Genomic DNA, 27505 nt, shown 5'->3' with positions numbered 1-27505 from the left:
GATAATGTTTGTCAGTCTGTGAACTCCTTAAGTGAGGCACTGGCAGCTTCCTGTGCCTGGATGGTGGTCATTGCCCAGGTCCATTGATGTCTGTGATGATTTTTCGCGAGCATAAAACATCAGTTTTTATGATTATAATCCTCTTTGAATGATTGCATTGTTTGTTCTATATGGCAAAAGTAAAAGCTATTAAATTAAATCCATATATCTTTCAGCAATATCTGTAAAAACTAAAAATATATCCTAACTTAGACCAAGGTGCAAGGTTTGGACTGGCAACCCCAGGAGTAGTAATCAATCCCTCTGCCTGCAGCAGACAGGTGGCACATCCGTCAGTCTGTCTGCCCTGCTGCTGTCAGCCTGTCTGCTGCTTTCCCTGTGTGCACTTCTTGAGGTTGTATTTCATGTTCCTTTACAGCACAAGTGTCCAACTGGCTATTGATATTTAAGGATTTAGAGAGAGACAGGCAAATATGAAGTCATTATGGTAACTAAATTGATGGGATATTTGTTACCAAGTAATTGATCAATCTCTGTTCTGTTTCAGTATTCAGCATTTTCTGAAATACTTAAATTTTAGTGTTTTCCTTGATTTTTCTCTACCTGCAAAGATGTTTTTATTTGCAAGCTTCAAATACAGTTTTAGCTAAATCAGAGTTCCAGGAGAAAATCTTGATTCCCAGTGTTCTCCCACTGATGTTCTCCACCCTCTGCTCATGAGGTGAATATAACAGAAGTTTGGATTAGAGGGTTAAAGAAAATCAGCTACCACTGAAGTCAGTGTTTGTTTGTTTTTAGTTCTTGGCTGTCACGGTTTTAGTGAATAATTTATGTTTTGCTGAGCTGAGAATATTAAGTATGACTTTTAAAGCATGGGAGTGAGGCAGTAGTGGAGAAGTTGACTACGTAACTCTTTTGAAGCCTTTGGGGATGAAAGGCTCAGAAGGCTTAATTATTTCAGAGCAGGAGGAGGTGGAACTCATAAATGAATACAGTCACTTCCAGAAAAGAGGAATTATACAAGTGCACTAGTTTGGTGTTATAACTGGTGTAAAATCTGAGTATCCTTAAGCGTCTGGCTAGGTATCTGAATCTAAAAGAAGAACCTTTTGAGTTTTTTTTTTTTTTTTTTTTTTTGTTTTTTTTTTTTTTGTTTTTTTTTTTTTGTTTTTTTTTTTTGTTTTTTTTTTTTTTGATACAGTGCTATTTGAAAAGCAAGCTTGTGTTGGCCAGTGTGCCAGTAATGTTTGTAGCAGAATGTATCAGAGTAAAGAGATGACAAGATCCACACACTTCATGTATACTTTCAGATCTCTAGATGGGAAGGATACTGTAAGTGCCTTCAGACAATGGCTTTGAGGATGCCCAGATTATGAGTGCAAGCATTTCAAACAACTGAAGCTTCTTTGTAGTTGAAAAATGTGGTATCAGCACATATGGTGTTTGGAAATCAAATTTGATTCTTGGGGTTTTGTTTGTTTGGTAGAGCTCCATCAGCGCGATGAGCGACTCTACTTATTGGGCACCAGAGGACCCAGGACAGGGAGGAAGGAAAAGGCTCCCTTCTCCATGTTCTGCTGCTGGGAGAAGTGTTGGGTGCATCTTGCACTTCCTCAGACCTGTCAATCATCTTATTGAAAAATCAGATGTCCCTGGATTCACTGATGATGGAAATATGTATTTATTAGCTTTGTGCAGTTTTGTAAAGTAAGGTTAGACATAGAAGAAAGCTGCCTTGCATTCTTGTTTGCTTAGAATCTCTTTGCTCTGTTGTGAAGAAATCCATATGCTCTACAGATAGCATCTTGACCATTACATCAAGGCTAACTTTGAATGGTATTACAAAGTCAGAGTCCTTTCTGTAGCAGACTTGATGAGTGCTAGAACAAGTGTCAGTTGAAGGGACATCTGTCACATTTACCAGTATCCGGTCTGTATGCTTAACTGTAAGGCGCGTATCACTTCTTCTAGGGAAAGGCATCTAATTGTGTTACTGGCCAGAGAAATCTTTCAAGTTGAAGAGCTTTGTTAAAGCAGAACATTACTGTTAGAATGCTTTTCAGCTGTAACTGTGCTGCTCTGGGGCATGATAGGCTTCAGCCTTCTGCTTATGTAGCTGGTTTAATTATAATATTTAGAGCTTACAATCCTATCATCTTTTAATGGAAGAAAATAACAATTAGACAACTAGCTCCTTGCCATTAGCTTTTTGATTAAATAATTAAACATTCAAATTATTAGATTTTAATGATACTTGCAGAAAGTCCAACATTTAGTGCTGACTGTATGTGTGACAGTTTTGTTGAGTGGCAGGGAATGTTTGGCACATACACTTTCCTTTTTTAAATCCTTCCTCACCTTGTTTGACCTCCATGACTACTTTCAAGCAATAAATTGCACTCTCTTTCCTCCCTTAGTTTTTCTCTCACTGTGCCTTTTCCTCATATGGAATCCTCCTTGTCTACCTTTTCTTTACCCCTTTGAGATAGTTGGCCTTGTTTCCTGGGCAGTCTGATCCCTCCTCCTGGTCTCATCTGTCTCCGTGGTGAAGCTGATTCACCTGTTTTGTCTCTTCTTTTTTCTAGCTGCTGTTTGCCTTGCCATCCTCTTGAGTGAAATGAGGCCAAATTAAAATCCCTGTCATATTCATCCTATTTTTTGTTTGTTTGTTACTGGTGAGAGTACTTAAGTTGCTAAGACTGAAACATGCTACCCATCTCTTGGGCTCTTATTGTATAAGCACACAGAGCTTTTGAAACACTTTTTTGCCCATGCAGTGTAAGTTATCCTCTGAAGGTCTGAGTATTGTACTGACTGCTGTAGGGATCTACCTTTATGCTGTTGTAGATGCCATGTTCAACCATCTGCATATTCACTAAAATAGCAGTCTTCCTATGCTGGTACGCTGGAACCACCTTTTTCCAATGCAGTATGTGCAGTCTTCTTCATCTTCACTATCACTTGCAACCCTCTCTGCATTATTGCTCATTCCTTTTTCTTTTTCCTAAGAGTGCCATTTTCAGACTGCCTTTGCCTGTTGTTTTGCTGTCTTAGCAGCTCTTCACACATGACAATGTTTGCACAGAAGTGACCTTTACTTTTTAAAACCTTCAGATCTCATTTGAGATGTTCCTTCTGTTATCTCTATAACAGCACGGAGCTGCTGTGCAAGGACACTTAAGGGACGGTAAAGGAGGAGAAGATGAGTTGGGTTTGGCTCAAAGGTCCCACGCTCTGGGGGATCAGGAGAGCAGAGCACCAGCTCTTCCAGCACTGTCTTGGTGCAGAGTAAAATCTCTTACAGGCAGTTTCTGACTCTGTAGTTAGGTCAGATAGGAAGGGTCATTTTTTTATGGTTAACGAGTTTTATGAAGGATCAGGTACCTGCCCTTATTCACATCATCCTCAAGCACCTCTGGCCTTTTGTTCAATAAGCTTTAGTACTACTATAGGACCTGATAAATCATTTTGGTATCTTTATCATGGATGGTTCAAGTGATGCTGTATTTCCTTTTTATGTGCTGCTGTGAATATGGGGAAAAACAACAGATTGGGGAGTAAAATATGCCATTTTACTTCATTGTTTAGGTATGGAAATTTACTTTAAGAAAGAGTGATAACTATTTCAGAATAGTTTTTAATGTGACTGAATTAGCATGGTTATTCCTTTCTCTGCATCATTAGCTCACTGCTCTTACATGTCATTTATAGCATGAACACAACTGCATAAAGATATTCTTTTATTAGCACAGGTATAGTGTTTGTTTATAAGGACAAGAAAATTTGTGGTCAAACAAAACCTCATGCAGAGATTTCATAACTTTTTTGTGAATGTTGGAGACAGAGACATATTCTTCTTTAGACTATCCATGTGATAAGCCTGCACTGTCGGCTGGAGGGGGGGATAGAGGAAGTAGATAAGTGCTCAGCAAGTTTTCATGCTTTCTGAAATTTGGAAGAACAATTTATGATAGGAAGGGTAATTAAGTAATTGGGACTGTATTCCCATAGCATGCTGTTGAACACACATGCAGTTTAATGTTGTTTTCCACTGCTTTTCTAGAAGTTTGCCCTGTATATATGTATATATGTGTATATATATGTATATGTATATATATATGTATATATGTATATATGTTGTGTATAGCGACATCCTGTTTGACAAGCAGTCATATCTCATTGTTTCAGTTAATAATTTACATATTTTTCTACTGAATATTTTCTTGTACATTTCAGCAAAACTGTTCAGTCAGGCAGGTTTTGGTTATGTGAATGTGAAAATTGTTTAGCTAATAATTGCTAATCCATTCTAAAGTGGATTATGATTTTAGATTCTCCCAGTGAAACACAAAATGTAACTGAAACAGTTCAGCTCAGGGCTTAATTTGGTTTTGTGTAGCGATCAAGAAAAGTGGTCAAAGACATTTCCAAATCGTCTTAGGTGTATTTCAAAATTAAAGCGTGTTCGTCACACCGGGTCTTCAACTGAAATTGGCTGGAATGCTTTCTTTTTCATGTGAGCTTGTATTAATTGCCCAGTAGTCTGGTAGCAGGCACAGAAAACATCAAGCATTTATCTTTATGTTTCTTTGTTGTGGAGTAGAATCCGCTATTGTTTGTGGAACTGGAGGGAGAACAACAGGCGAGTGTGCTGATGGAGATGAAGGCAGGGGTAGCATTGCACACGGCTGTGCTGTAAACATCAGCAGATGAGGTTTTGTGTTGTTCTTTTTTCTTTCTTTCTTTCTTTCTTTCTTTCTTTCTTTCTTTCTTTCTTTCTTTCTTTCTTTCTTTCTTTCTTTCTTTCTTTCTTTCTTTCTTTCTTTCTTTCTTTCTTTCTTTCTTTCTTTCTTTCTTTCTTTCTTTCTTTCTTTCTTTCTTTCTTTCTTTCTTTCTTTCTTTCTTTTAAAGTCTGGTGATTCTGATTTGTGTTCTGGTTACCTTTGCTATTTACAAACTGAATTAATCTCCTTTAGTAAGTAGATTAGTATGTGTGAAAATCATACTGTGCTTGGGAGAGTGTTGATGCGTACTTTGTACACCATATTAAAGTTTCATGGCTGTAGCTGGCATTGAAGAAATAGCAATGTAAGCTGTGATGTTTAGTGGCTATGCTACATCATATGCAAGCATTGCTGTTCACCCTCCATAGATGTCTTCTCTCAGGACCTTTCAGTGGATTTCATGGAGTTTATTCCTCTGTTTTTTTTTCTGCAACAGAGAGAGCAGTGAGCAGAGCAGGATTTGATATCTATCAGAGCAAAAGGGCAGGAAAGCATGGAGTCACTGTAAATACACTGGCTTTGGGCTTTTGGAGAAACTGTTTGCAATTTTCTTAGTGCAGCGCAGCTTATTATCACCGAGTTTGTAGCACCTTGATGAAATGTTCTATAGTCTACTAAGCCTTTTGCTCTTTTGTTAGTCAGTCACATCTTGCCAATGATGGATTTCAGTTAAATCTCAATTTGGCATTTTAAAACAGAAACTGACATCCGGCATTCTAGAAACCAATTTTTAATTTGTCTCAGCACTTCTTGATACCTCACTAAACTGAACGCACGAGACTTCTCTTTTTTAAATGAGGTTATATTCTGTTTGATGGGGTGATGCAAAAAGGTAATACAGCCAGAAGCTGGGAAGCACTTTGATATACCTCCTAGGGCAAAGTAACGTCTACTGCGATGTTCTTTTAGGCTGTGTACAGCTGTTATGTGTCTTGACAGCTGGATGCGATGTTTTCACATGGGTGTTCTTCTTCTGTAAAAGTCAGAACTCAAATAATACTGAAAACTGAAGTGAACTGGAAAACAGTATTTTTATGTCAGTTTGACTCTCAGCTGTTGTCTGCAGGATTTTGCTTTTTTGTGCTCTTTGAATTAGAGTTCAGCATCTATTTCATTCTTTGGCTTGAGAGAGAGGGCTGCGTGAGAGGAAGCCTTTGCAACAAGTAGATTTTACTAATGGTTGAATTCAAGAGGATTTTCCTTGCATGGGTCAAATGTTGTTTTAATTTCCTCCTTCACACTTTTTTCTTAGAAGTCTTTTTAACCTGGAAATTGAATAAAAAATGACTATTATTTGGATCAGCGTAGAAAAGATAAATTCTGAATTTATTAGACGTGCAAATCTTGAGATAGTGTGTATAATATATCTGGGGGAGAATTTGTATGAGAAGGAATGTAAGTAGGAGTAGAAGGGAATTGAGGGAATTGCAAGCAAAGAGAATATAAGAACCAAACTAACTATTGCAATAAGAAAACAGGGCACAATATTGATTGTACCCCTAGCCCCTTAAAATGGAACAGGCTTACAGGTAACTGCTATTATTTCCTTATCTCATGCTGGGTATTAGGAAAAAATGTCTTCTCTGGCTGAGTGGTCAAGCGTAGGAAAACATTGCTGAGGGAAGCAGTGGAGTCATCATGTCTGGGGGTGTTCAAGATGCAAGTACATGTAGTACACAGGGACATGGGTTAGTCATTGTGGTCATGATGGGTTGACGGTTGGACTTGATCATCTTAGAGGTTTTTTCCAATCTTTATGATATTCTATGATTACTTCCTTTTATTTTTCCTGCAGGCTGTTTGTAACCATTATTAATTCTCTGCCTTATACTTAACCTATAAACTTTCAGGAGATGGGACCTGAATTTTATGTGTGCTTCTAATCTCATTGTAACTCTTGTTGCTGAGACAGGAGGACACAACAATAATATTTTCTGAGCTTATTTCATGATATCATGTATTACTGACCACAAGATGTGAGTTAGCTACTAACTACAATAACATTACAAAGTGACTGATTTATGAATACAAAGGGGTTTCTTGGAGTTTCTCTTTATTTTCATGCATGTACACACGCTCAATTGACAATATTCCATCCATGCAAGTGTGATATTCTTAGTTTACAATATCTGTTGCTGATATCAGACGTACAGTTCTCACACAGCATTTTGTATGTAGGGTAGTAAACCCAGGTGCACTCGCATATGTATGTGCAGATGAGTCATCCCCACAAGGTTCAGGAACATAGCAGTTGAATTCCTTATCCTTCTCCAGGTGTGAATAGGAAGCAGGAAAAAGGTCCAGCTGAGAATTTCATGAGTGCAGTTTCTTGTTGAGCCAGATGGGTGTGCAATTAGCAAATTTTTGAATATTTTCAGGATACAAAGCATTCATTTGTGGTCTGTTGCATTTTCCCTATTCTTCCGAATTTATAGTGTTGAGGTGCAGTGCATTACAGAATATCACAAGCCCAGGTGGTCAGCCAGTCTTTTTTTTTTTTTTTTTTTTTTAATTTATTTTTTATTTTCATTTTTATTTTTTTGGTGTGTGTGGGATTTTGTCTGCGTGTGGTCTTTGTTTGGAACCTTGCCGTGGTCCTCACTCTATTGTATCACTGGCAGTTCTACAGTTGCAGTTCTATCTACCGCAAGGTTTAAACTTGGACCTCCAAAAATATAAAATCCTCTTTGTTTGTTTGTAACACAAAAATGTCTGAGTGTTATACTTCATTTCATAGCAGGGTAGCAACCCACCCTCCAGACGGAGTTGTATCTAGTGGCGCCTTCTACAAGAGCTGATGACAAAGCAAATATCACAGTTTACACATAACTAAAAACTTTTTTTTTTTTAAAAAAAAAAAACAATTAATTAATTTCATTGCAAGTGTATTGTTAATGTTTCCAGGTTTCAGATTTTGTGGTGTGCTCTATCCATTTTGATAAATCAACATATTGTAGTAGTATTTAGTTATGAAGCATTTCAATATTCCAAAAGCAAATACTGGCATTCCAAATCACAACAGTTGAAATTCTACAGCATGTTAGTCTTCTCTCCACAGTTTAGTCTGTATTAACGTTTCATTACTTCACTTGTAAGACTGGGAATCTGCTGAAGTGGGTCACTGAAGTTAGGTGAGGAAACATGCATTAAGCATGATGCAGATGAAAGGCTGGTATCCTTGGATTCTGCTTGCAGCTGTTGCAATTGAGGCAGCTTCACTGGGAGTTCCTCCTAAGGGATGTCTGAATGTAATGCAAAATAAAATACTGGAGTTCTTCAGCCTTCCCAGTCTTTTGGTGTGCTTTTATCTCTCAGCAAACTGAATTCACATTCTGCCTACAAACTGTGTGTCTCTTAAAAAAATAAAAGCAAAAAGAATTCAGATAGCACTTGCATTTTTATAGCTAACCGTATATCAGTAAAATGATTTGTTAAGTAAAACTTGCAGTAATATTTTTTGAAAGGCAGAGAAATAAAAATGTTCTGGTTGCAGAATATATCATAGATCCTAAATGTCAATTATTTTTATGTTGCAAAGAATGAACCCTAATTGCATGCAAGTCAGTATGGGCTTTATTTCAGTAAAGGTTATCTGTTAACTTCAGTGGCGTCAGAGTTTGGTCTGATTTGGCTGTAATTCCTAGAACAACACATAATTTCTAGTTTTATCTTCAGCTTGTCATGCGTGTAGTCTGTCGTTTAATAGAAACAGAGGATAAGAGGGAATCCACTATTAGAATATGAGCAAAACTTTTATCCTGATCCATCCTTTTAATCAGTCCAACTTGTTCATATGGCAATTCTCCCTATGGTTTAAGGAAATTGCCTTTCCAAGGAGAGGAAACTGAACAACCAGGAAATTATGGAGAATACCTAAAAAAGAGGAGAATTATGGAGAATACCTAAAGAACCTAAACTGAGGTTCTTACTTTATTGCTGTTTATATTAAAAATGCAAAGGTTAGAATAGGAGTATGTTGGATTCATTTACTTAAGTTTGAGCATGTATGATCTGATATGATGTCCTAAAAGAAGCCCTGTAAGAACTAATGGTTTTCCTGGCAGGAGTATGCGGAGGAGCCACTTGTTTCAAAGAACTTTTCTGTATTGATGCATGCCTTGGCATGGCAGGTAGCAGCTGAATGGGATACACTTTCTGAAAAGAAAAACAAAATCAGGATTTTATGTTTTCCTCAGTTTAAAGAAGTGAATCTCAGTGTGGTGTGCTGTGCATTTCAACAGCATTCATTTTTGATTGTATTTCTTAAGGTATAGCATATATTCTTTGTGTAAGAATCCTTGCCTCTCCTACTATCTAATGAATTTTTTTAACTGTTCTTTCAATGAGGTGAAACCTCACCATTACGTCTATTCCAAACTCTCTTATCAGAATTTAATCATCTACTCTCATAAACTGTAATCTTTAAAAATTTCTCTTTTTCACATCTCCCCTTGCCCCGTGCCTTTACTGTCCGTCTTCCTCAGCATTACCTATAAACTCTGTACCATTTCAATCTGTCTTCAGATATCATTTAATTTTGTATTTGGCTGACAAGGCTTCCATTCAGTCATTCTAAAAAAAGAAGTAATGTGATGCTGCAAACAGCTCATGCTGCTCCCCAAGTGGTCCTGGTACTTGAACACCAACGGAGACATAAACAAGACACGTTATGAGTTCTGATTTTATAAATCCAAGGGGAACTGGTAATTAAAAAGATAAAGGTGGTAAAATATAAACTGTTACTTTCAAGCTTGGCAAACATCCTTTGTGCTTCAGGAAGAGCTGATTTAAGAATAGCACAATCCTACATTACAATGCATGAAATAGTTGTTTTGAATTATAAAAAGTAAAACACAATGTGAAGCAAAATACACTGTGGTAGAGAAAGCAAGGAAGTTGTCAACTGAGCTAACTACTATAAGGAATCTGACACATTTCCCCAGGTTTATTTTTTTGAGAGGGTCAAAACGAGGGAGATCACGATAACCTAATAGATCCTTTAACTACAAAGTCATGACAAACACTGATTTTATACTGCCACTCCAGTTCTGAGCAATTAAATTGTTAAGTATTTAAGTATTTCAGAGAGGTCTGAGAGGGCTTTTTTTTTTTTTTTTTTTTTTTTTTTTTTTGACTTGCTGTCCACCTTTGTTTTAATGTACCCCATGATCTAATTTGCCTTCTTGGATGCCAGAACAGACTGCTGGCTCATAGCCAACCTGTTGGCTACCAGGTAAGCTAGGCCCTTCTCTCCAATATCTCAGCCTCTAATTTGTGCTGATGGATGCAGTTATTCCCAGGTGCAGGAATCTACACTTGCTGTTGTTGAACCTCATAAGGTACTGCTCCAACCAACTCTTCAGGTCTTACTGAATGGCAGCACAGTCCTTTGGTGTGCCAGCCAGTCCTCTCAGCTTTGTATCATCAGCAAGCTTGCTGAGGGTGCATTCTACCCCTTTATCCAGATCATTGATGATGTTGAACAAGACCTTTGGACCCAGTACTGATCATAATCCTCTGAGCTTTGCCAGTCAGTTCTCAGTCCACCTCACTGTCTGCTCATTTATCTCACAATTGCTAAGCTTACTTATGAGGATGTTGTGGGAGAGAGTATCAGAAGCCTTGCTGAAATCAAGGCAGACAATTGCTCTCCTCTCATTTAACCAGCCAGTCACAACATCATAGAAGGCCACAAGATTGGTCAAGCATAATTTCTTCTTGGTGAATCCACACTGGGTACTCCTGATAACATTATTTTCTTCCACTTGCTTGGAGATGACATCTAGTATAAGCTGTTCTATCACCTTTCCAGGAATGAGGTGGGACTGACTGGCCTGTAATTTTCTGGCTCCTCCTTTCTGTCCTTTCTGAAGACTGGAGTGACTCCAGTCCTTAGATATCTCTCAGTGACCTTTTGAAGATGATGAGAGCATTTTGACAATCACTTCTGCCACCTCCCTTAGTACTTGTGGGTGCATCCCATAGGGACCTGTGCATTTGTGTTTGTCACCTTCACCTTAGATGGCCTGTGACCAGATCCTCCTTGGCCAGAGGGAGAGGGGAGGTCTTCCTTTCCTCAGACTCTGTCGTGGGTTACTCTCTCTCTTATCTCCAGGGTGTGGGATTCCTGAGGGGCAGTCTTAACAGTAAAGACTGAAGCAAAGAAGGTGTTCAGTAACTTTGCTGTCTCAGTGCCCTTCATTACCAGAGCAGCAACCTCATTCAGCAGAAACTTGTTAGCAATTTGGCAGGAACTCAACATAGGTGTTTGTTTATTAGCTACAAGAATGCTAATTCAGCCTCGAAATTATTATAGGAGAAAGGGTTTATTTCTTTCTTTATTTTTACTATTGGAAGTCATTGCTAAAGCATGTTTGGTTTTTCTATGCTGTGTCTTGATGACAATTTGAAGCAATAACACACCTCTAGCACAGGTCTGTATTCATATACTTTACTACATTATAAATTAGAGTTCTGTTTATTAATTCCTAAATTTATTTAGTTTAGGATGTTATGTGGAATAAAAGATAATCCTGGTTCTTCACACCAACGGTAGGTTTTGCTGAATTGTTATTTCAGGCAGTTCTAATTGATGTACAAGGATATATAGATAGATGTGCTTTAAAAACTGCTATAATTAAGAATACCCACTAATGATGTGAAAGCTAGTAGATTTTGTATTAGTAAGGTAATTCAGCACTTCCCTGTAGAGTTCTGTATTTTTACCTCACCAAAGCTAGGCTTTTGCTTGAACTGAGTTCTTCCTTTCTGTTTCAGACTCTGATAGATTTGCTGGGTGCCCTCCTGTTCTTAATTAATTAGGGAGAATGACTAATTGGTTAGACCTTGGAAGTCATGTGTGAACATAAGGTTAACTTTGCAGGAGTGGAGAGGAAGGCCTCCTAGGTAAAGCATTTCAGCACTTATGTCTTCTGTAGCTATATGATTCTGGGTGTCATAAAACAGGTGGTTTCCCAAGAGAGCATTAATTAATTATGCTCTATTTTTTGAGTGTGACATTTGAGATACTAGAGCCTACTTTGTGTAAGTGCTGAGCAACAGAACTTATAAGAACTGACCTCTGAATATACAACTTCTCTGACAAATTGGATTTTCATTGCCTCAGTAACCAGTTTTTAATATGTTTTTCAGTTTTTTCTTTCTCTATGAAATGGAAATAATACCTTTCTCCTTTCCTAGGAATTTTGAATAACTATTCTGTACTATGTGCTCAATCGTTGCACTTAAGAACACCAGAGGCAAACCTACCATTAAGTGAATTTTTTTCTTCTGAGCTTGAAGAGTGAACAATGAATAGGCTCAGTGCTCAGAATGCAACAGCAACATGAAATAGATTATTAAATAATTACTCTGTAAATGAGTAGTATGCCCTAGACAGCAGCCTAGTGAAAGTGGTCGTTTAATTAAATATTATAATGCATATTCCTAAGAGGATTTTATTAATGTTTCACAGCCAATCTTAATTCCAATTTTAATTTCAATTTGGAGTATTTTATTTTATTTTATTTTATTTTGCAACCGCAATGTTCTTTCAAAATATATATTTTTGATATTAAACATAAACAAGTATGGTAATCAGAAGAAATCTGTCTAGAAAAATCGGTGTGTTAATGCACAAGTAAACAATAACTTGCATTAGGGCTTTTGTAAGTACCTGGATGAATGCAGAAAAACTTGTTGCCTATCTGGCCACTCATGTTAGCAAACAAAATATCAGCAGAGAAGCAAACTCAACTTATCAGTGCAGTGCAGAATTTTTTTTTAGTTTATTTTTTTCTAAATCTTGTCACTAAAAACTCCTGGCACTGATATTTTCACCAATAGAATGAAGAGAGAAGTACAGAAATTTGCAGTGCATCTGGAAAACAGGACTTTGAATGATTTTGAGTTACCCTTAGAGGAACTCTTGGCTGCTTATTTCCAGGAAGGCACTGCAATAGGCATCAATGCCGAGTGCTGACTTCGGTGTAATTCTTGTAAGAAAACTGTCTGCCCTGCAATCAAGGAAGATTTGTGGAAGGAAACATCGGTGTTGGAAGCATTTGGCCCTTAAATTTACCATTTAGATTGGTCATAGTGGTAGAACATCATGAGTTGAAAGGGACCTATCAGAATCATCAACTGCTGGCTCCACAGGTGGCAACCTAACAGTTAACCTGTTATTTCCAAGGGCGTTGTCCAAGAACATGCAGTGAGATACCATAGATGCTGCAAACACCTTTTACCTACAAATGTTCTAATCTGGAGCTCTGCTGCAGTGTAGATTCATAAAGCAGGCATCAGTCTATTAAGACTGCAGGCATTTTATTGAGGTACTTTCCAAGGTGTGTAAAACAAAAGATTCTTTTAGTCTGGTATGGCTGGTAAATGTTGTGGACGTTATTTTGACACATCTGCAATAACAGGAAAAGCAGAGACGCTCAAGTTGATTACTTACCTAGTGACAACTCAGAAGTATGGTGTATGGACCAGGGGATGTGAGATGTCCTTTCTTTCTACAGACATCTCACCTGCATTCAGCTTTGGCTGAGGCGGCGCTTCCAATGTGTGCTTCACGATCACGTCCTTACCCAGCTGCTTAGTTGACACAGGCAAGAAAACAGACTTCCTGGTTGGAAAAGCTCATCGTTTGTACTCAGATATGCATTAAAGCACTTAAAGTTCAGAACAAAGAAACATACAGGCTGAATTTAGTGCTTTACAGTGAGTTATATCCACGGTGTTCACGGCTTTTCCTTGCTGTAACAGCAGATGGGTTGTTTGCTTTTAGTTTGTTGGTTGTTTTTTTTTTTTTTTTTAAAGGGGAGTTGCTACTTTCTGTCAGCTAGAAACCTGAGTCGTTGCTCGGCTTACCTCTCCTTGCAAGGGAACTCTGAAGTTTTCAGGTGAAGAATGCAGTCGTTCACTAAGGATGAAAAGCGATGGAGTGGGGAGCTGGTGGAGCTGATGTGCTGCATGGGTCAGTAGTGAGCTTTGCAGTGAACTTTGTAGCTTCCAGCAGCAGGTTTGCTTTGTAATGGAAGGGCATTAGAGCTCTCTGGGGAAAAACTTTTCACCAGAGCCTTTGGAGGGGTTTCATTTCTTAGTTTTGAATTACTTTGGCAGTAGGCTGCCTATCTGCTAGATACTTCATTTGGTGTTTTGGCTTCGGTGCGCTCTGCTCAGAGGTCAGCTGCATGAAATACTGTGATACCGCACTTACATCCTAATGTGCATTTTCTTTTCTGAAAGAGTTTGCTTTTTGATAGTAATAAAAGTGCTCTTTTATTCTAGTGCTTTTTTCAACATGGCACTTCTATTTTTCTTCCTTTTTACACATTTGTTTGTGTTAGAGCTGTATGTTTTTTTTTTTCTGTGAGTGCAGAAAAGCGTAATGTATGCATGTATAAGGAATATGGGGGATAAGCACCATTTTTAACTAACCTCTAATTAAAAGTAGGGTTGAAATTAATTGTCAATACATGTCCTAACAAGCTACATGGAAAGGGATTTTTTTTTCAACTGTTGTCCCAGTAACAAAATGTAAACCATGGGAGTAGTTAGTCAAAACTAGCTGAGGTTACCTTAGCAAAGAAGACACAGTGTACACTTGTGGGCAGGCGTATTGAATTCTGCAATTTGGAAAACTTGTGTTCCTTTTAAAATAGCTACCCACAATGGAACAGTTGTAAGTAAATTTAGTTATTGATTTCTTTCATTTCTGAGATTTTTGGGTTCTCTACATTAGCCAAGCCAGGGCTTCTACCTTACTTGAGTCAATTACTCTTGTTGGAAATACTGCCTTGCTGCATGAAGGCTATAGAAAAATGTATAGATAGAACAGCTTAGGTTGAAAGGAACCTTATGGACCATCCTGTTCCAACTGCCTGCTGTAGACAGGATTGCCACCCACCAGATCAGGCTGCCCAGGGCCCTTCCAACCTGGCTTTGAACACCTCCAGGAATGGGACATCCACAGTCTATCTGGGCAACCTGTGCCAGGGCCTCACCAGCCTCTGAGTAAAGAATTTCCTTCAAAATATCGAACTTAAATTTCCCCTTTTTTAGTTTAAAGCCTCTCTCCCTTGTCCTATCACTATCTGCTCGCCTGCTTAAATTCAGCCCCCCTCCTACTTATAACCTATTTCTAAATACTGGAAGACCACAATGTGGTTTCCCTGGTGTGTTCTCTTCTCCTAGCTAAACAAGCACAGCTTCCTCAGCCTTTCTTCCTAAGAGCACAAAAAGCAGAATGTGTTTTTTTTTTTTTTTGTTTGTTTTTTTAAATTATTATTATTTTTTTTAATATCAACTTTTTCTCTCAAATAGTGCTTGCTTTGCTTGAAAGTTTCTTAATTCTCTTTTTGAGCCTTCAACAAGAGTAAGTGTGGTGCTCTGTAGAGGGAAAAGAATATGTCAGAAACTTATAGATCTGGAGCGACGTGGAAAAGGTGTTCTGGGAACTGTCCCTATTCTGTGCAGAGGTTCTGTATGCTGCGTGTACTAACTGCAGAACTCATTGCCATAGTGAACACAAAAATTAGACGTGTTTTAAAATGATCAACCTCTTCCTTCTTCCCTATCCAACCTCCTCCAAATAATCTGTAATTCTCACATGGAAAAATGTGTGTAAGTGTATAGCAAGTCTCTGAGTCATGTACTGGGGAACTACACAAAGGCTTTGCAAGCTTTTGCTTGTCTGGTTTTCACTTTTGTTCCTGAATGCTCATTTCTCACAGGTGTGAGGAAAGGCATACAGAGCTCCATGTGGTCTGGGGTGCAATCCTGTGTGATTTCAGGCCATTTTGAAACACCTCAGTATCACAGTGTGACTCAGATGTCCATGGGTGTGGACCTCACGTGGCTTTTTTTCCCATTTATTTATTTTACTTCTACTGTTACCTTTGACCAGTCTGCCAAAATAGTTTTTAGTGTAAAATGTAGGACGTGACTCAATCCTCTAGTGATTGCAGTAGCTGAAGAAAGGGTCTTGTTTTGCTACCTGAGCTTCTTCTCAGTCACGCTACAAATAGCACAAGTCAGTGAAGCAGCTGCAGTTCTGTTCTACAAGGTCTTAAGGGATCTGGCTATTATAGGCTTGTGCAGATGGTCTGGGTCCTGCCCTGTGGCTCCAGCTCTGAGGGGCTGTGGGGCACTTGTACCACCCAGTGACCATGCATAGCTCTGTGGATGTAGAACTGGGTGCTTCAGCTGGGGTGGCATTGATGTTCCTTTAGCATGGCTCTGAAGAATACATGCATAAACAGCCCACCCATAATAGGATGCTTCCTTACCCTGTTGCTTTCAATATTTCTACTCAGTGTCTGGCAAGCAGCTGTTGATGCTGCCACAACAAGGAGCTGTAGCTACTAGCAGTAGCTGGGTCTCATTGGTGGGTTAATCACCACCCCTGTATATACTATGGAGGTTGAAAAGAAAGAGGATGCTTACTGTGACTAAAGTGTATTGGAAGAGGTGTGATATTCCAGGTAAAAAAAAAAAAAACAGTTACAAAAAGCTGGGCTTTGTAAAGGAGAGGAATTCCTATTAGTAAACATTCATTTATCAGATTTCAGAGGCTAGCAGTAGTATTTATAGTTCTTGAAAGTTTGCTTTGATCTTTTAATACATTTTATGCACAGTCACCTTTTCCTAGGAAGTTACATTTCCATTAGCAGTGTTCCTATTCCAACAGTGGTGCTGTAGCCTTGGAAGAACTCACTTAGAACCCCCTGCTGAAGAAACCTTTGCCTGACATACTGCAATGTACTGCAAATCATTTATATGCTATTATTTTAATCAGATATTTCAGATCTTCTACAAGCTATATAGTTATAAAAGGTTATTAAAACGTTTATTTCATAACATTTTAATATGCATAATTTGTTGAGCTGTTGAAGACCTTTTTCTTTTTCCTTTTTACCTCCAGATGAACGGGATAAAGTACAAAAGAAGACCTTCACAAAATGGATAAATCAACATCTCATGAAGGTCAGTTGATATTTCTGTGACGTCTTGATAACAGAACATTACAGCAGTGATTGTGCATTTTACTAAATGTTTGATTTCAGAATGCAATTTCATTGTATGGTAGTAAGGTAGTCAAGCTAAGATCTTAAATCACAGAGTTTATTGATATGGTTTATCTTTTAGCAGTCATGGAGGTGCTAAAATACTGCTGATTGATCGTCTATGGGGTTTGAATACTTGCACTTGAAATTATAATAAGCCAAAGTTTAAGGGTTACCATTTCTTTCTACAAAACTTATTTATTTTTTTCCTAGCATTAGACAGCCATGTCTGTAGCAACACAGATACAGCCATTAAAAAAAAAAGAAATTAAGTGCAGTGTTGAGAACAGAGAAGTGACCTTGCAAAGGATAACCATGTCATCCGGTGACATCCGCATGCGTTAGAAACAGAGGCTTTCTAGGGATGAAAGTCACTTTTCTTTTGAATAGCACTGAACTTGTCCTCAGGGACAGAGCGCCTCATTTAAACAATAAGTGCAGATCATAGTCAACAGAGAACCACAGGGTGTGATTTCACCTTTGCTGTATGGCCCTTCAGTTCTAAATTTAATCTGCTGTTTCAGCGCCAACTGTCTAGCCCAGACATTTCTCTGGAGAAACAGATTGTATAATTACTGAACATAACTGACTTTGATTTCTTTTCAGAGGTTGAATTCATGTAACAGTCACATTAAATAAAAATGTATCTGTTAGCAGTCAGAGTTGAGGTTTAATTAATGAGTATAATGTTCAGCTACTGTTGGAAGAATTTGCTTCTTTTCATATTTAGAGTGAAAATAACATTCTTTAGAGGGTGATTTAATTATCTCTTCTTGTAGCTGTGCTGTAGGTATTTGAGGAATATTGGATGTAGAAGCATTGCAGGATTTATTCAGGGATATTTAAAATAAACTTATTTTTAATCTCCTTGGATCTTTAGAGGATGCAGCATTCTAGTTTTGCATCTGTTAAACATTTGAAACCAGGGTACTTTTTGGAAGCAGCATGACGTAGGGAGCTAGCATGGCCCAGACGAGAAGTTGATCACTGTTTTTCTTAGTGAGAGAGAGACCTGTCTTCTGGAGTGCTGTTTTAGTCCTCCCCACCATGACTGAGCCATCAGGAGCAGTCCTGACATTAGCAGCTCTGCATAGCCTTTCTGTAAGTCTGTAGCTTACAGAACCGTTCAGATATGTTTCCCTCTATGAGTCTCCTAGACCCGAAGGAATCATGCTGTGTAGAAACAGCAGCTCACAGCACCCTATTTTAGACATCTCAGCCTGGTCCTGATATACCCAAGAGGTCATGTGCTCTTTCAGCAGTCCTCTGCTTGCTAATGAGGAAAGAGAAGGAGGCTGCAGACTTGCTCTGTTTCCTTCTGAGAGTACTGTGGATTTTACTTCAGATTTGCAATGTAAGAAATTTATCTGTTGCTCATGACTTCAGAGAAATTAGATTTAAAGGAAACAAAAAAATCGCACAGGAAGTTTGCCAGTACTCTGGCAGCAAAATGCAATGTCCAGATCAACCATCGTGCATTTCTCTTTATAATTGAAGGCAATTGTTACTGTGTTTCTAGGGTCTACTGATCTTCTATATTAAAGACACATTTTAAAGATGCAGGTCTAATTTCTGTGAAAAATGGAAAATCCTGTCTGAAACACTTAGAATAATCCTTTAATACAAGTTTAAAACAATGCCTGTTTCTATGGGAGAGCAGTGTACTGACAGTGTTGGACATCATTATTTTACACAGTTTTAAAACATGCAGAGTCATCGTTGCCACCTCTTGAGAGTAGCTTAGAAAGGATTTACGATCTAAACCTGTAAGGAAATCGCAGTGAAGAGTTCACACTAAATCCTTGTGACTTGCATGCCAAGGTCAGTGGCCTCAGGCCTTCACTGTCAGATAGTCCTTGGTATTGAATGATTATAGGAGAGAAATATTTACCCATTACTGGCAGTGATTTTTCATCTTCAATAGCTCACTAAACATCTCTTTAGTTGAATTCTAAACTTACACAGATACAATTTGTATCAACTCAAGTTTATCTTTTGGAGATACTCGGTTTGAAAGCAGTTGGTTATACATTGTCAATTTTCTGTTCTTACAGCATCATTTCTAGAAATTAATCCCACAGATGCTTTCTGTTAAGATGCAAGGGCATATTTATAAAATTCCACATAATGGAAATGCAGCAAAAGTAGTGCCATAGAAAAGTGTATTTCTAACAGAGCTGTCTTGTTCTATGCATTAAGTTGAATTTGAGTCATAGCTTTCAGCTTTGTTACCTTGGATTTAATACAAAATACATGCATGCTCACTGATTGCCAGTAGCTTATTGAGAGGAAAAAAAAAAAGAAAAGGTGAGAATCAGCTTATTTCATGCATCTCACTAAATTTATACAAGCTAGATGTCTAGAATTTATTATAGTTAGCAGAGAGGGCAGATCCTTCTAGATGTCTTAGATATCTGCCTTAGAGGAAGATGAGTTGTGTTCTGGAAGTACTTCCCATCTTCCCATTCACAGCCTGAAAAAAGATGTAAACTGTCTTATCTGTCACTGTGCAAGCAAGAAGTGAATGCAGGATTTATGACAGACTGTGGAGAGCAGCAGAATGTGCATGTGTACAGAACCACTCTTACTGGGATGGGGAGAGATTGTGTGTTTCTTTTAATACATTTCCTTCTTGTATATGTGCTTGCCTTTCCCCCAACTTCTTTTCCTCTCTTCTGATTTCTTTTTCCCATTTTTAGTTTCCCTCTCTTGCCTCTTTTTACTTCTTCTATGCTTGAGTTCTTTTCTTGCCTATTTTAATTCATCTCCTGTTCTCCCTCAGCTTAATGTCCCGTGGAAAGTACTGGACTTCTTAAGAGTAGTATATTCAAAAGAATTTTTTCTAGGTCAACATCATGAATCTTTTATGGGTTACCATCATTGGGTAGGGGATAGCGTAGAAGCCTACTGTCATTCTCCTAGTTATCTTCTACATCTAAGGGACCTGCTGAGTAACCATAAAAAACATGGCTGACAGACATTTACCCGCCTGCCCTCTGCTGCCCATTTTGAGCTGGTTTCATATCACACAAGAGCATTACTAAACTTCAGTGAATGAGATTAATCCCTTGTCAGTTCAGCTGACTAGTTAAGCATGTGTTTGTGTACTTTGCTAAACCAGAGCCGTAGTCATTGCAGAATATTTCCTGTAAGCAGTCGTGAAATACATATTTTTACAGACAGATACGTAATACATCATTCACCAAATTCAACCTTTTTTTTTGTATTTCACAGTTCAAGATTAAATGGACTGGAAATGCAGCTTTTTTAATGGTGATCTTTTCCTTTAGAATTTATAATGATTTTCCTAGAGATGGTAAGAGCATTGCACTCATTTAGGCTACTGTTTAACATCTGATGGTTGGGCTCTGGTTTATATGCTGCCTTTTACTTCTTGTTGACATAGAAACTAGAGAGGTGAGTTATCAGACTTGCCTGCTGTGTGGTATGAGCTTCCAGAAAGAAATTCACATTCCAGGTTAGGATGGCAGTGGGGCAGAGATCTTAGAACTTTCTATGGCAGTAAGTAGCACCTTACCTAAGAAAACCAGCCTTTTCCTTTGGGAAAAGGAAGGTTTTTGTTCTGGTGTAGCATTGTTAAAGAGCCTGAACTGCAATTTCCAGTAAAGCCTGAGAATTCTTCCTTAAATTCCTTTGAATCCCATGCTCTGAAATGTAAAAATGTAAAAGCAAACAAATCTTTCTTTCTCACTGAAACTCTTTTTTAAACCAGTTAAAAACATTTTTGCAGTAGCCTTAGTAGTAGGCTTAGTCTGCATAGATTAAACAGGATATTTTGAAGTATTTGACATTTATTTATCACCAACTATTGTGTACTGAAAATACAGTGTAAGGGAAGGTCACCAGGGACTAGCTAGTTCAGGGCTCTAATGGATAACAGAAATACATAGTATATAGTACTATATACTACCTAGATATTTTTCCCCTAAGGATTTATTCCTTCTGATGAAGGAGGTTGTAGAGAACCTCATACTCAACCTTATAGCAGCAGTGTGGGCCCTGGGGTTGATGGGCAGCTGCACTGCAAGGGAGGCTGTCCTTCCATCTTGGGCCTTTAGCTGCTCTGAGAGGAGCATGATGGTGATGGAAGTGACAGGCAGTATCTCTGCACAGGGATTGGTTGCTCCAAAATGACTGCTAAAGGTCTTACGAGCAGGAAAGCTTTTTTAACTATCTGGACAAAATACTTTTAATATTACTGTTCTCAAGCTCCCTGTTCAAAATTTTGACCTGCATTGCTGTGGTACATTGATAGTGTGTTATAGAAATAAGTGTTTTTCATAGTGCAAAGATTAAATGAATAATTCAGAATAGAAACTCGACATTATTGATTCCTGTGAGTCCTTCAGACAACCTGTGGTTTGCTAATGGCATCCTGCATGGAAAGCTTCATGAAATGTCCAGGTATGCATCTAATGGCAGAGGAACTGTTCTGATATAGTGCAGTCATTCCCCTGCTGACAGCTGGCACTTCACAAACACTAGTGGCTATCATTCAAACTACTCTACAATATCTTCCTTTTAGCCATGCAGTTGCTCAGTTATTGACTATTCCCCATCTCCTCTTCTAGAAAACATTTTAGCTCTACGTTTATATTTATTTTAAGGGATGAAACACCTGGTGTTAGTCTAACTAGGGTAACGTATGTAAAAGAAAGCCTCCTCAACACCTTTCAGTTTTGAAACACACTTTGAAAAAGCAAGCATGTGGTTTTCTTTTTCTGTGTTAATAAAAATAGCAAGCAGATTGCTTGCTGTGCAAGCACATGTAAATGAATATTCTGTGTGTTCCTCCCAGTTAATTGTGACAGCTGCTATAAACTGTGCTAGAACAAACCCTGGAGAGCCCTACTCCAAGCACAGTGTGCAGCTTGCTGTGCTCACTGCTTTAGTCATTGGGTATGGCCAGGTTTCCTCCTCTGTTTCATTTTTAACTGTTCAGCAGAACCTGTTGGTGTCTGACTAGACAAATATATTTCACTTTTCCTCCTGAAAATTATGGTTGTTACATGTTCAGGGCAGGTAGAGCACCTTGCCTAAGTAAGAAGCGTTTTTTCTTTGCAGTTCATTCCTTCTCAAAAATATAAACATTTTTCTTTTGTAAAAAAAAAAAAAAACAACCAAAAACCAACAAAACAAAAAAACATAATCAGTTAATGTTATAAAGGAGTATTGGATTCCATTATTAACCCTGGAAAATAAGTACAACCTTAATTACTTATATCACAATTTGTATACAGATTTTTCAGCAGTCTTCCACTCAGAAGTAAATGACACAGCATTTCTGATCTGCTTAGAATGTAAAAGCAGTTCTCAAAGCAGATCACTGAGCAACTTGAGAGCTTTTTTGGTGTTCGTTACGAGTTTAGACAAGGGAGGAAGGTAATCAGGAGATGGTGAGCAAAAGTAGTGACAGTGTCAGAAGGGAAAGCTGATGGAGAGGAGAAAATTAAAGCTTTAGAGGCTAGTGATAAACCACATCACGAAAATCTATCTGTATGCAAATAAATAAATAAATCCAAGTCAATAAAAACTGTGCCACAGACTTCAAGTTTATTTGATCCTCTTTAATGCATGCAGACTTCATGTCTAATTGGGAGCAGGAAAGAGAATAATTGAAAACGGTACATTAAATATGCATGAAATATAGCTTAAGTACATTGATATTTTTATGGCATGCAGAACTTTTGAACCAAATGAGTGCATGTTTCTATAATCTTTTCTGTGCTTTTTGTTTTGTTTTATGTAGGTTATGAATGTAAGGAGAAGTAAGTCTACCGTGAGATTACTCTATTGCGAAATAGCACCACAAAAAACAATATATACTTCTAATAATGGACTACTATATTAATAGATTCATTCATTCATTCTCTTTTTGTGACTTCATTGTTTCCAATTAGGTCTCAGCTGGCACAGATTTTATTCCTTAGAGATCATAAGAGATAAAATTCTACCATTTGCAATTAACTGTTGGATTTAAATTAATTGTTAAATTATGCATGGAATTATATTTCATCTATATACTTTGATGTTTCTACATTTAATAATCATTTATATATCAGTTTAGAAGTACTTTGTCTTGATCTTGCACCTATGGGACCAAGTGTAACTGTGCCATTGGTTCCACTGGGAGTAGTGTCTGTCCCAGTACATGGACTCCAGACAATAAGCAACTGCAAATATTGAGTCATAAGCATTCAAAAATATTTTGTTCTACAACAATATTTTGTATGCCTGAGTGTGAGGGCTTGACTGCATAGGGACATGAAAGGCATGGCTACTAATATCTGTTCTCTTGTAGCATGTATTGTCTGTTACAGGTATTTATGGTGTTTTGAACAGGGAAATATAAAGGTAGTAATGTGATTTTTAAAGTCCTAATTTATTTACTGAAATACAGTATCTGAAATTTTGTCAGTATAGTGTTGATTCTGCCAACCGTGTATCCTTACTTGCTTTAGGTACGTATGGAGCACATGACCTTTGCTGTGGGCTGGTGCATTCCTGTAGTTTTAAGCTCTGAAAGCTGGAGTTGTTGGTTGGGTTTAATACCTGCTGTTGCCATTATGTTTCATTACTTTAAACAGTTCATCCCTGATCAGGCTTATTTGTTGGCATAAGGTACAAGCTGGACAAGGACTGAAAGGAAGAAGCATGGAAAGAACTGGTTGCACTGTGCAAAAGAACACAGTGCAGTGTCTCTGAGCAAAGATAAAATGGTGGTGGTCGTGGCTGCTGTTCATCCAAGGTGTTGAATTGGAACTAGGAGGACAGGAAGAGCTTTTTGGTCTCTAAGTAGCACTGGAAGCACAGTGCTTTGTGATAACTGTTTATCCTCATTGCTGACAGAAAAAGCAGATGTCAGAGTCTGTATTCCCTTTGTGGGCTATATAGGAAATAATTATCTGACACAGCTCAGCTCTTACTTTCAGCAGGTGCAGAACAGGTCAGGGTATACTGTATGCTCTTTGCAGGCCTGTTGCAGGAATTTGTGTGGTTCCCCCTGGTGTGGACATATCTGTTGGGAGATAACTGCCATGCAGAAAGACCTTCAACCTGTCACACGGTGCTGGAAGTAATGCTTGTTTACCAGGTTAAGAAAGTTGCTAGCAAAACTGCTGGTTGGTTGGGTCTTGATGTTGGGGAGGGACTGCTTCAGAATCTAAAGGGAGAGGATAACTTAGCAGCAAGCAACTGAAAAATCTCAGACTCACCTTTCTTTGAAAGAGAAGTGAGAGGGGGAAAAAGCCAACAATGAGCTTCTAAGCAACAGAACACAGCAAACTCGGGAAACCAGTAGGTAGGGTCTCCTGGGGAGGTAAACTAGGAGAGAGAGGAATGCAGAAGGTCTGGCAGTCATTGAACACTCTTGTGTTAAAGACACAAAGGCAGGCTGCAGACAGGCAGCACAGATAGATGTGTTAAATAAAAAGGAGCCATAGAAAAAGTGGAAATAAGGGTAACAGGACTAAAGATTTGTATGAAAGAGTTAGTAGAGCATGGTTAAATAAAGTCAGACAAGCAAAGGTCTAAAATGACTTGCAGTGAAAGAGTGACATAAAAGTCTACAGGAGAAAGGTTCTATAATTATGTCAGAATATGAAGAAGAAAGGAGAAATACAGGCGCATTACCTAGGAAGAAAATGAGATATGTTATTGAATGGTGTGGAGAAAGCTGAAGTACTCCGACTTCTTTAGATTACAGAATACTGACTTGATGAAAGATGTTTTAACAATATAAAAGTATAGTTCAGGTAAGTTAAAAGAGTATTTAGATGAGTTATCTGCTTTCTTGTTGCGCAGCTTTATTCACTCAACAGCTAGGTTGTCAATTACAACAGTTTGTCGTTTTATTTAAGAATCCACAAAGCACTGGAGGCTCCTAGGAGTCCGGAGTACAGCAAGCACAGTGCTTCTCTCCCAGGCAGAAGAGAAGAATGGGGAATTACAGACTTCACAGAGTAATTCACTCCCTAGGAAGACAGTGGAACAAATTGCTGAACTATCAGTTATCTGACCTGTGGCTGGCTGGATGATCCCTGAAAGCAAGCAGACAAAGGGGACACTGTGTACCTGGTGTATCTCAAGTTTTTATGTGCTTGCGCATGTAATCTCATTAGCAGATTACTATCCAAAGTTTGAATGAGAGGTTCACAGATATAGTTTACTTGGATGTCATCATCCGTGACAACTGCAACTACAGCTGAAACTGGCATGAGGAAGAGCCAGGGCTGTCAGTGTGGCTGCTGCCCCTAATGACATTAGGTGATGCCACAGCATCACCTGGCTCTAGGAGGTGACACCAGTGAGCAAGGGCTGAGTACCCTCTCTGTTCTACATCCTCACTTGAGGACTCCAGCTCTGTCACTTTGTCCCTGTAGTTATATCCCAGGTTTTGTAGTGCCGTGGCTTTACCTTTCTCTGGCTCAGGCCTTGTGTCAATAGAATGCGTGGTCCTCACACTGCTGTGGTTCTCACAGGGTACAGCTTCTCAGTGGACTGATAATACTAGTACCTAGGAAGCTCTGGGAACTGCAGATTTATTCCTCGTCCTCTCTGTGGGCCAACACAGTGCTCAGGAGACAAGGAGATGGTTCACAGTTCTGCAGTGTCATAGGCACAAGTGACTCTCTTGTGGTTGTAAACATGTGGTTGTGAAACCTTGTCTGGCTGCTCCAAATGTAGATCTTTACGATGACAAAATATTTGCAGACATCTGTAATAAAGCAAAAAGAAGATAAGAAGCTTTCTTGGAAAATCACGGACAGGTTATGATTAAACTAGTTTGTTTAGTCTGAAACAGAGGAGACTGAACAGAGATGTGACAACATGTCCTCAGTATGTGAAAAGGTGGTTAAACAGAGGAGGGTGTGAACAAGGTTTTTCTTTAAGGAGGGAGCAACAAAGGGATCAGCCTATTTAGTTTTAAGATAAGCAAGGCAAAATACCCTCCTAAAAGACAGTAAACATAGTAAAACACTAAGGCGTACATATCATGTTGTAGAATTTCCTTCATTTGAATTTTTGAGATTAGATAAGCTTCTCTGGTACAAGTACAGGCTGCCTAGGGAAGCCATGTGGATGCTCCATCCCTGGAGATCACCAGTATGGATGAGCCCTGGGCAGCCTGAGCTGGGAGTGGGCAGCCCTGTGCACAACAGGGGGATTGGAACTTGATGGTCTTTATGGCCCCTTTCAACCCTTAGCCATTCTTTGATTCATACTATGAAAAATCATAAAAGGCTAATGAGGTGCAAAAGGGAGGAGGGATGGATATCTAGTGGGTTAGTCATAACTGGCACAAGAGTTGTCAGTGAACTGGGAGCATTTGTGGTACCTCACCTGACATGTGATGTGTGGCATCTGTCCTTTGTGCTCTTTGTGAGCTGTTTGTAGAACAAAGGTTACTTAGATGAAATAGGTACTAAAACTGGTAATATGTGCTATGTAGGTTCTAAAGATCTGTAACTGATATTTTTAGACTTTAAATTGTGACAATAAGATGGCAGATGTCCGTTTTGTGTTAGCAGTAGATACCTATTTTTGCTGAGTTTTTGTTTCTATACTACATGGGCTCCACTGAGATATATTTGCTGATCCCAATACTCAGTAGCTGGCCAAGGCTGTGAAAGTGTTAAGAACAGAGATAGTGCTATGATAAAGATGATAAGGGGAATGAGATCTATGCAGATTTCCTTACTATCTAGACCTTGGCTCCAATACTGGCAAACCCATGTTAGCTGATGTAGTCAGTTCAGAAAGATTTGAGATGTGTGGGCTGGAAGGGAGGCAAGATTTATGTCTCCTCCATTGGCAGAAAGAAGGATTCTTGACACTTATGACTTTCAGTTAAACTTTTTCTGTACAATAATTATGCCTGAGATACCATACAGTTACTGAAACCAGAAAAGGACTTATGGATGTGCATGCCTGTATCCTAGTATTTGCTGTATCCATAAGATTATGCACCTGCTTGCATACTTGTTGATTTGGGGATTAGAGGAATACTGGAATGCATGTCGTGAAACCAAATATAGGAACATGAGAAGTGTAAAGACAAGGTTTAGCCATGCTCTGAATTCTTGCTTGGTTTTTCTTTTGTTTTGTTTCTTCTTATATATGAACAACAGCGTATTTACCTTAAAACTGTACATGAGATTTTTTTCTGTGTGTGATATTAAGAATTATCCAGGGACGTATGAAACAATGAGCAAGACACAAGGCAGGGTATGCAAAAGCAATGGGTTAGTCAGGAGATCTAGTTCTCTGGAAGGGATGTGACTGTTAATGTAAACATAAAGAATGGTTGATCCATGTTCAGAGACAAGGACAAGGTCTCAGAGGGGCGCAACACTCAGTTCAGACCACAAAGTATTAGTGCTAGTGTGCGGAGCATTGGCCAGATGAAGGATCAGTCCAAGGATGCAGCCAAGGATGAATCTTCTGCTAGAAAACATCTGCTGTAAAGAAAGATCCGGGGTGCTGAACTTGCTTCGTATTGGAGACTTGTTGAAAAGGTAACTTGGGAAAAGTACTTGTGAAGTGTTTTATGGAATACCATTAACTGAGCCTACTATTCAGCGAAATTAATATCCAAAGAGAAAATCAAACAGCTTGAAAATGACTGCG

The 27505-nt window shown here is 38.6% G+C and overlaps 1 protein-coding gene across 21 annotated transcripts in view; it reads left to right on the top strand.

The window, feature by feature from the left end:
* Positions 1–27505, top strand: part of DST (dystonin) — a 288304-nt gene that overhangs the window by 73533 nt on the left and 187266 nt on the right. For all 21 annotated transcript variants that reach the window (XM_072332861.1, XM_072332859.1, XM_072332857.1 and 18 more), the window contains one exon: positions 16714–16775. In XM_072332861.1, the coding sequence (XP_072188962.1) occupies positions 16714–16775 (62 nt within the window). The remainder of the gene's footprint in view (positions 1–16713; positions 16776–27505) is intronic.

The sequence above is a fragment of the Excalfactoria chinensis genome, chromosome 3 (genome assembly GCF_039878825.1).
Source record: "Excalfactoria chinensis isolate bCotChi1 chromosome 3, bCotChi1.hap2, whole genome shotgun sequence".
NCBI classification, from domain to species: Eukaryota; Metazoa; Chordata; class Aves; order Galliformes; family Phasianidae; genus Excalfactoria; species Excalfactoria chinensis.
This window is presented reverse-complemented; position numbering and strand designations above follow the sequence as displayed.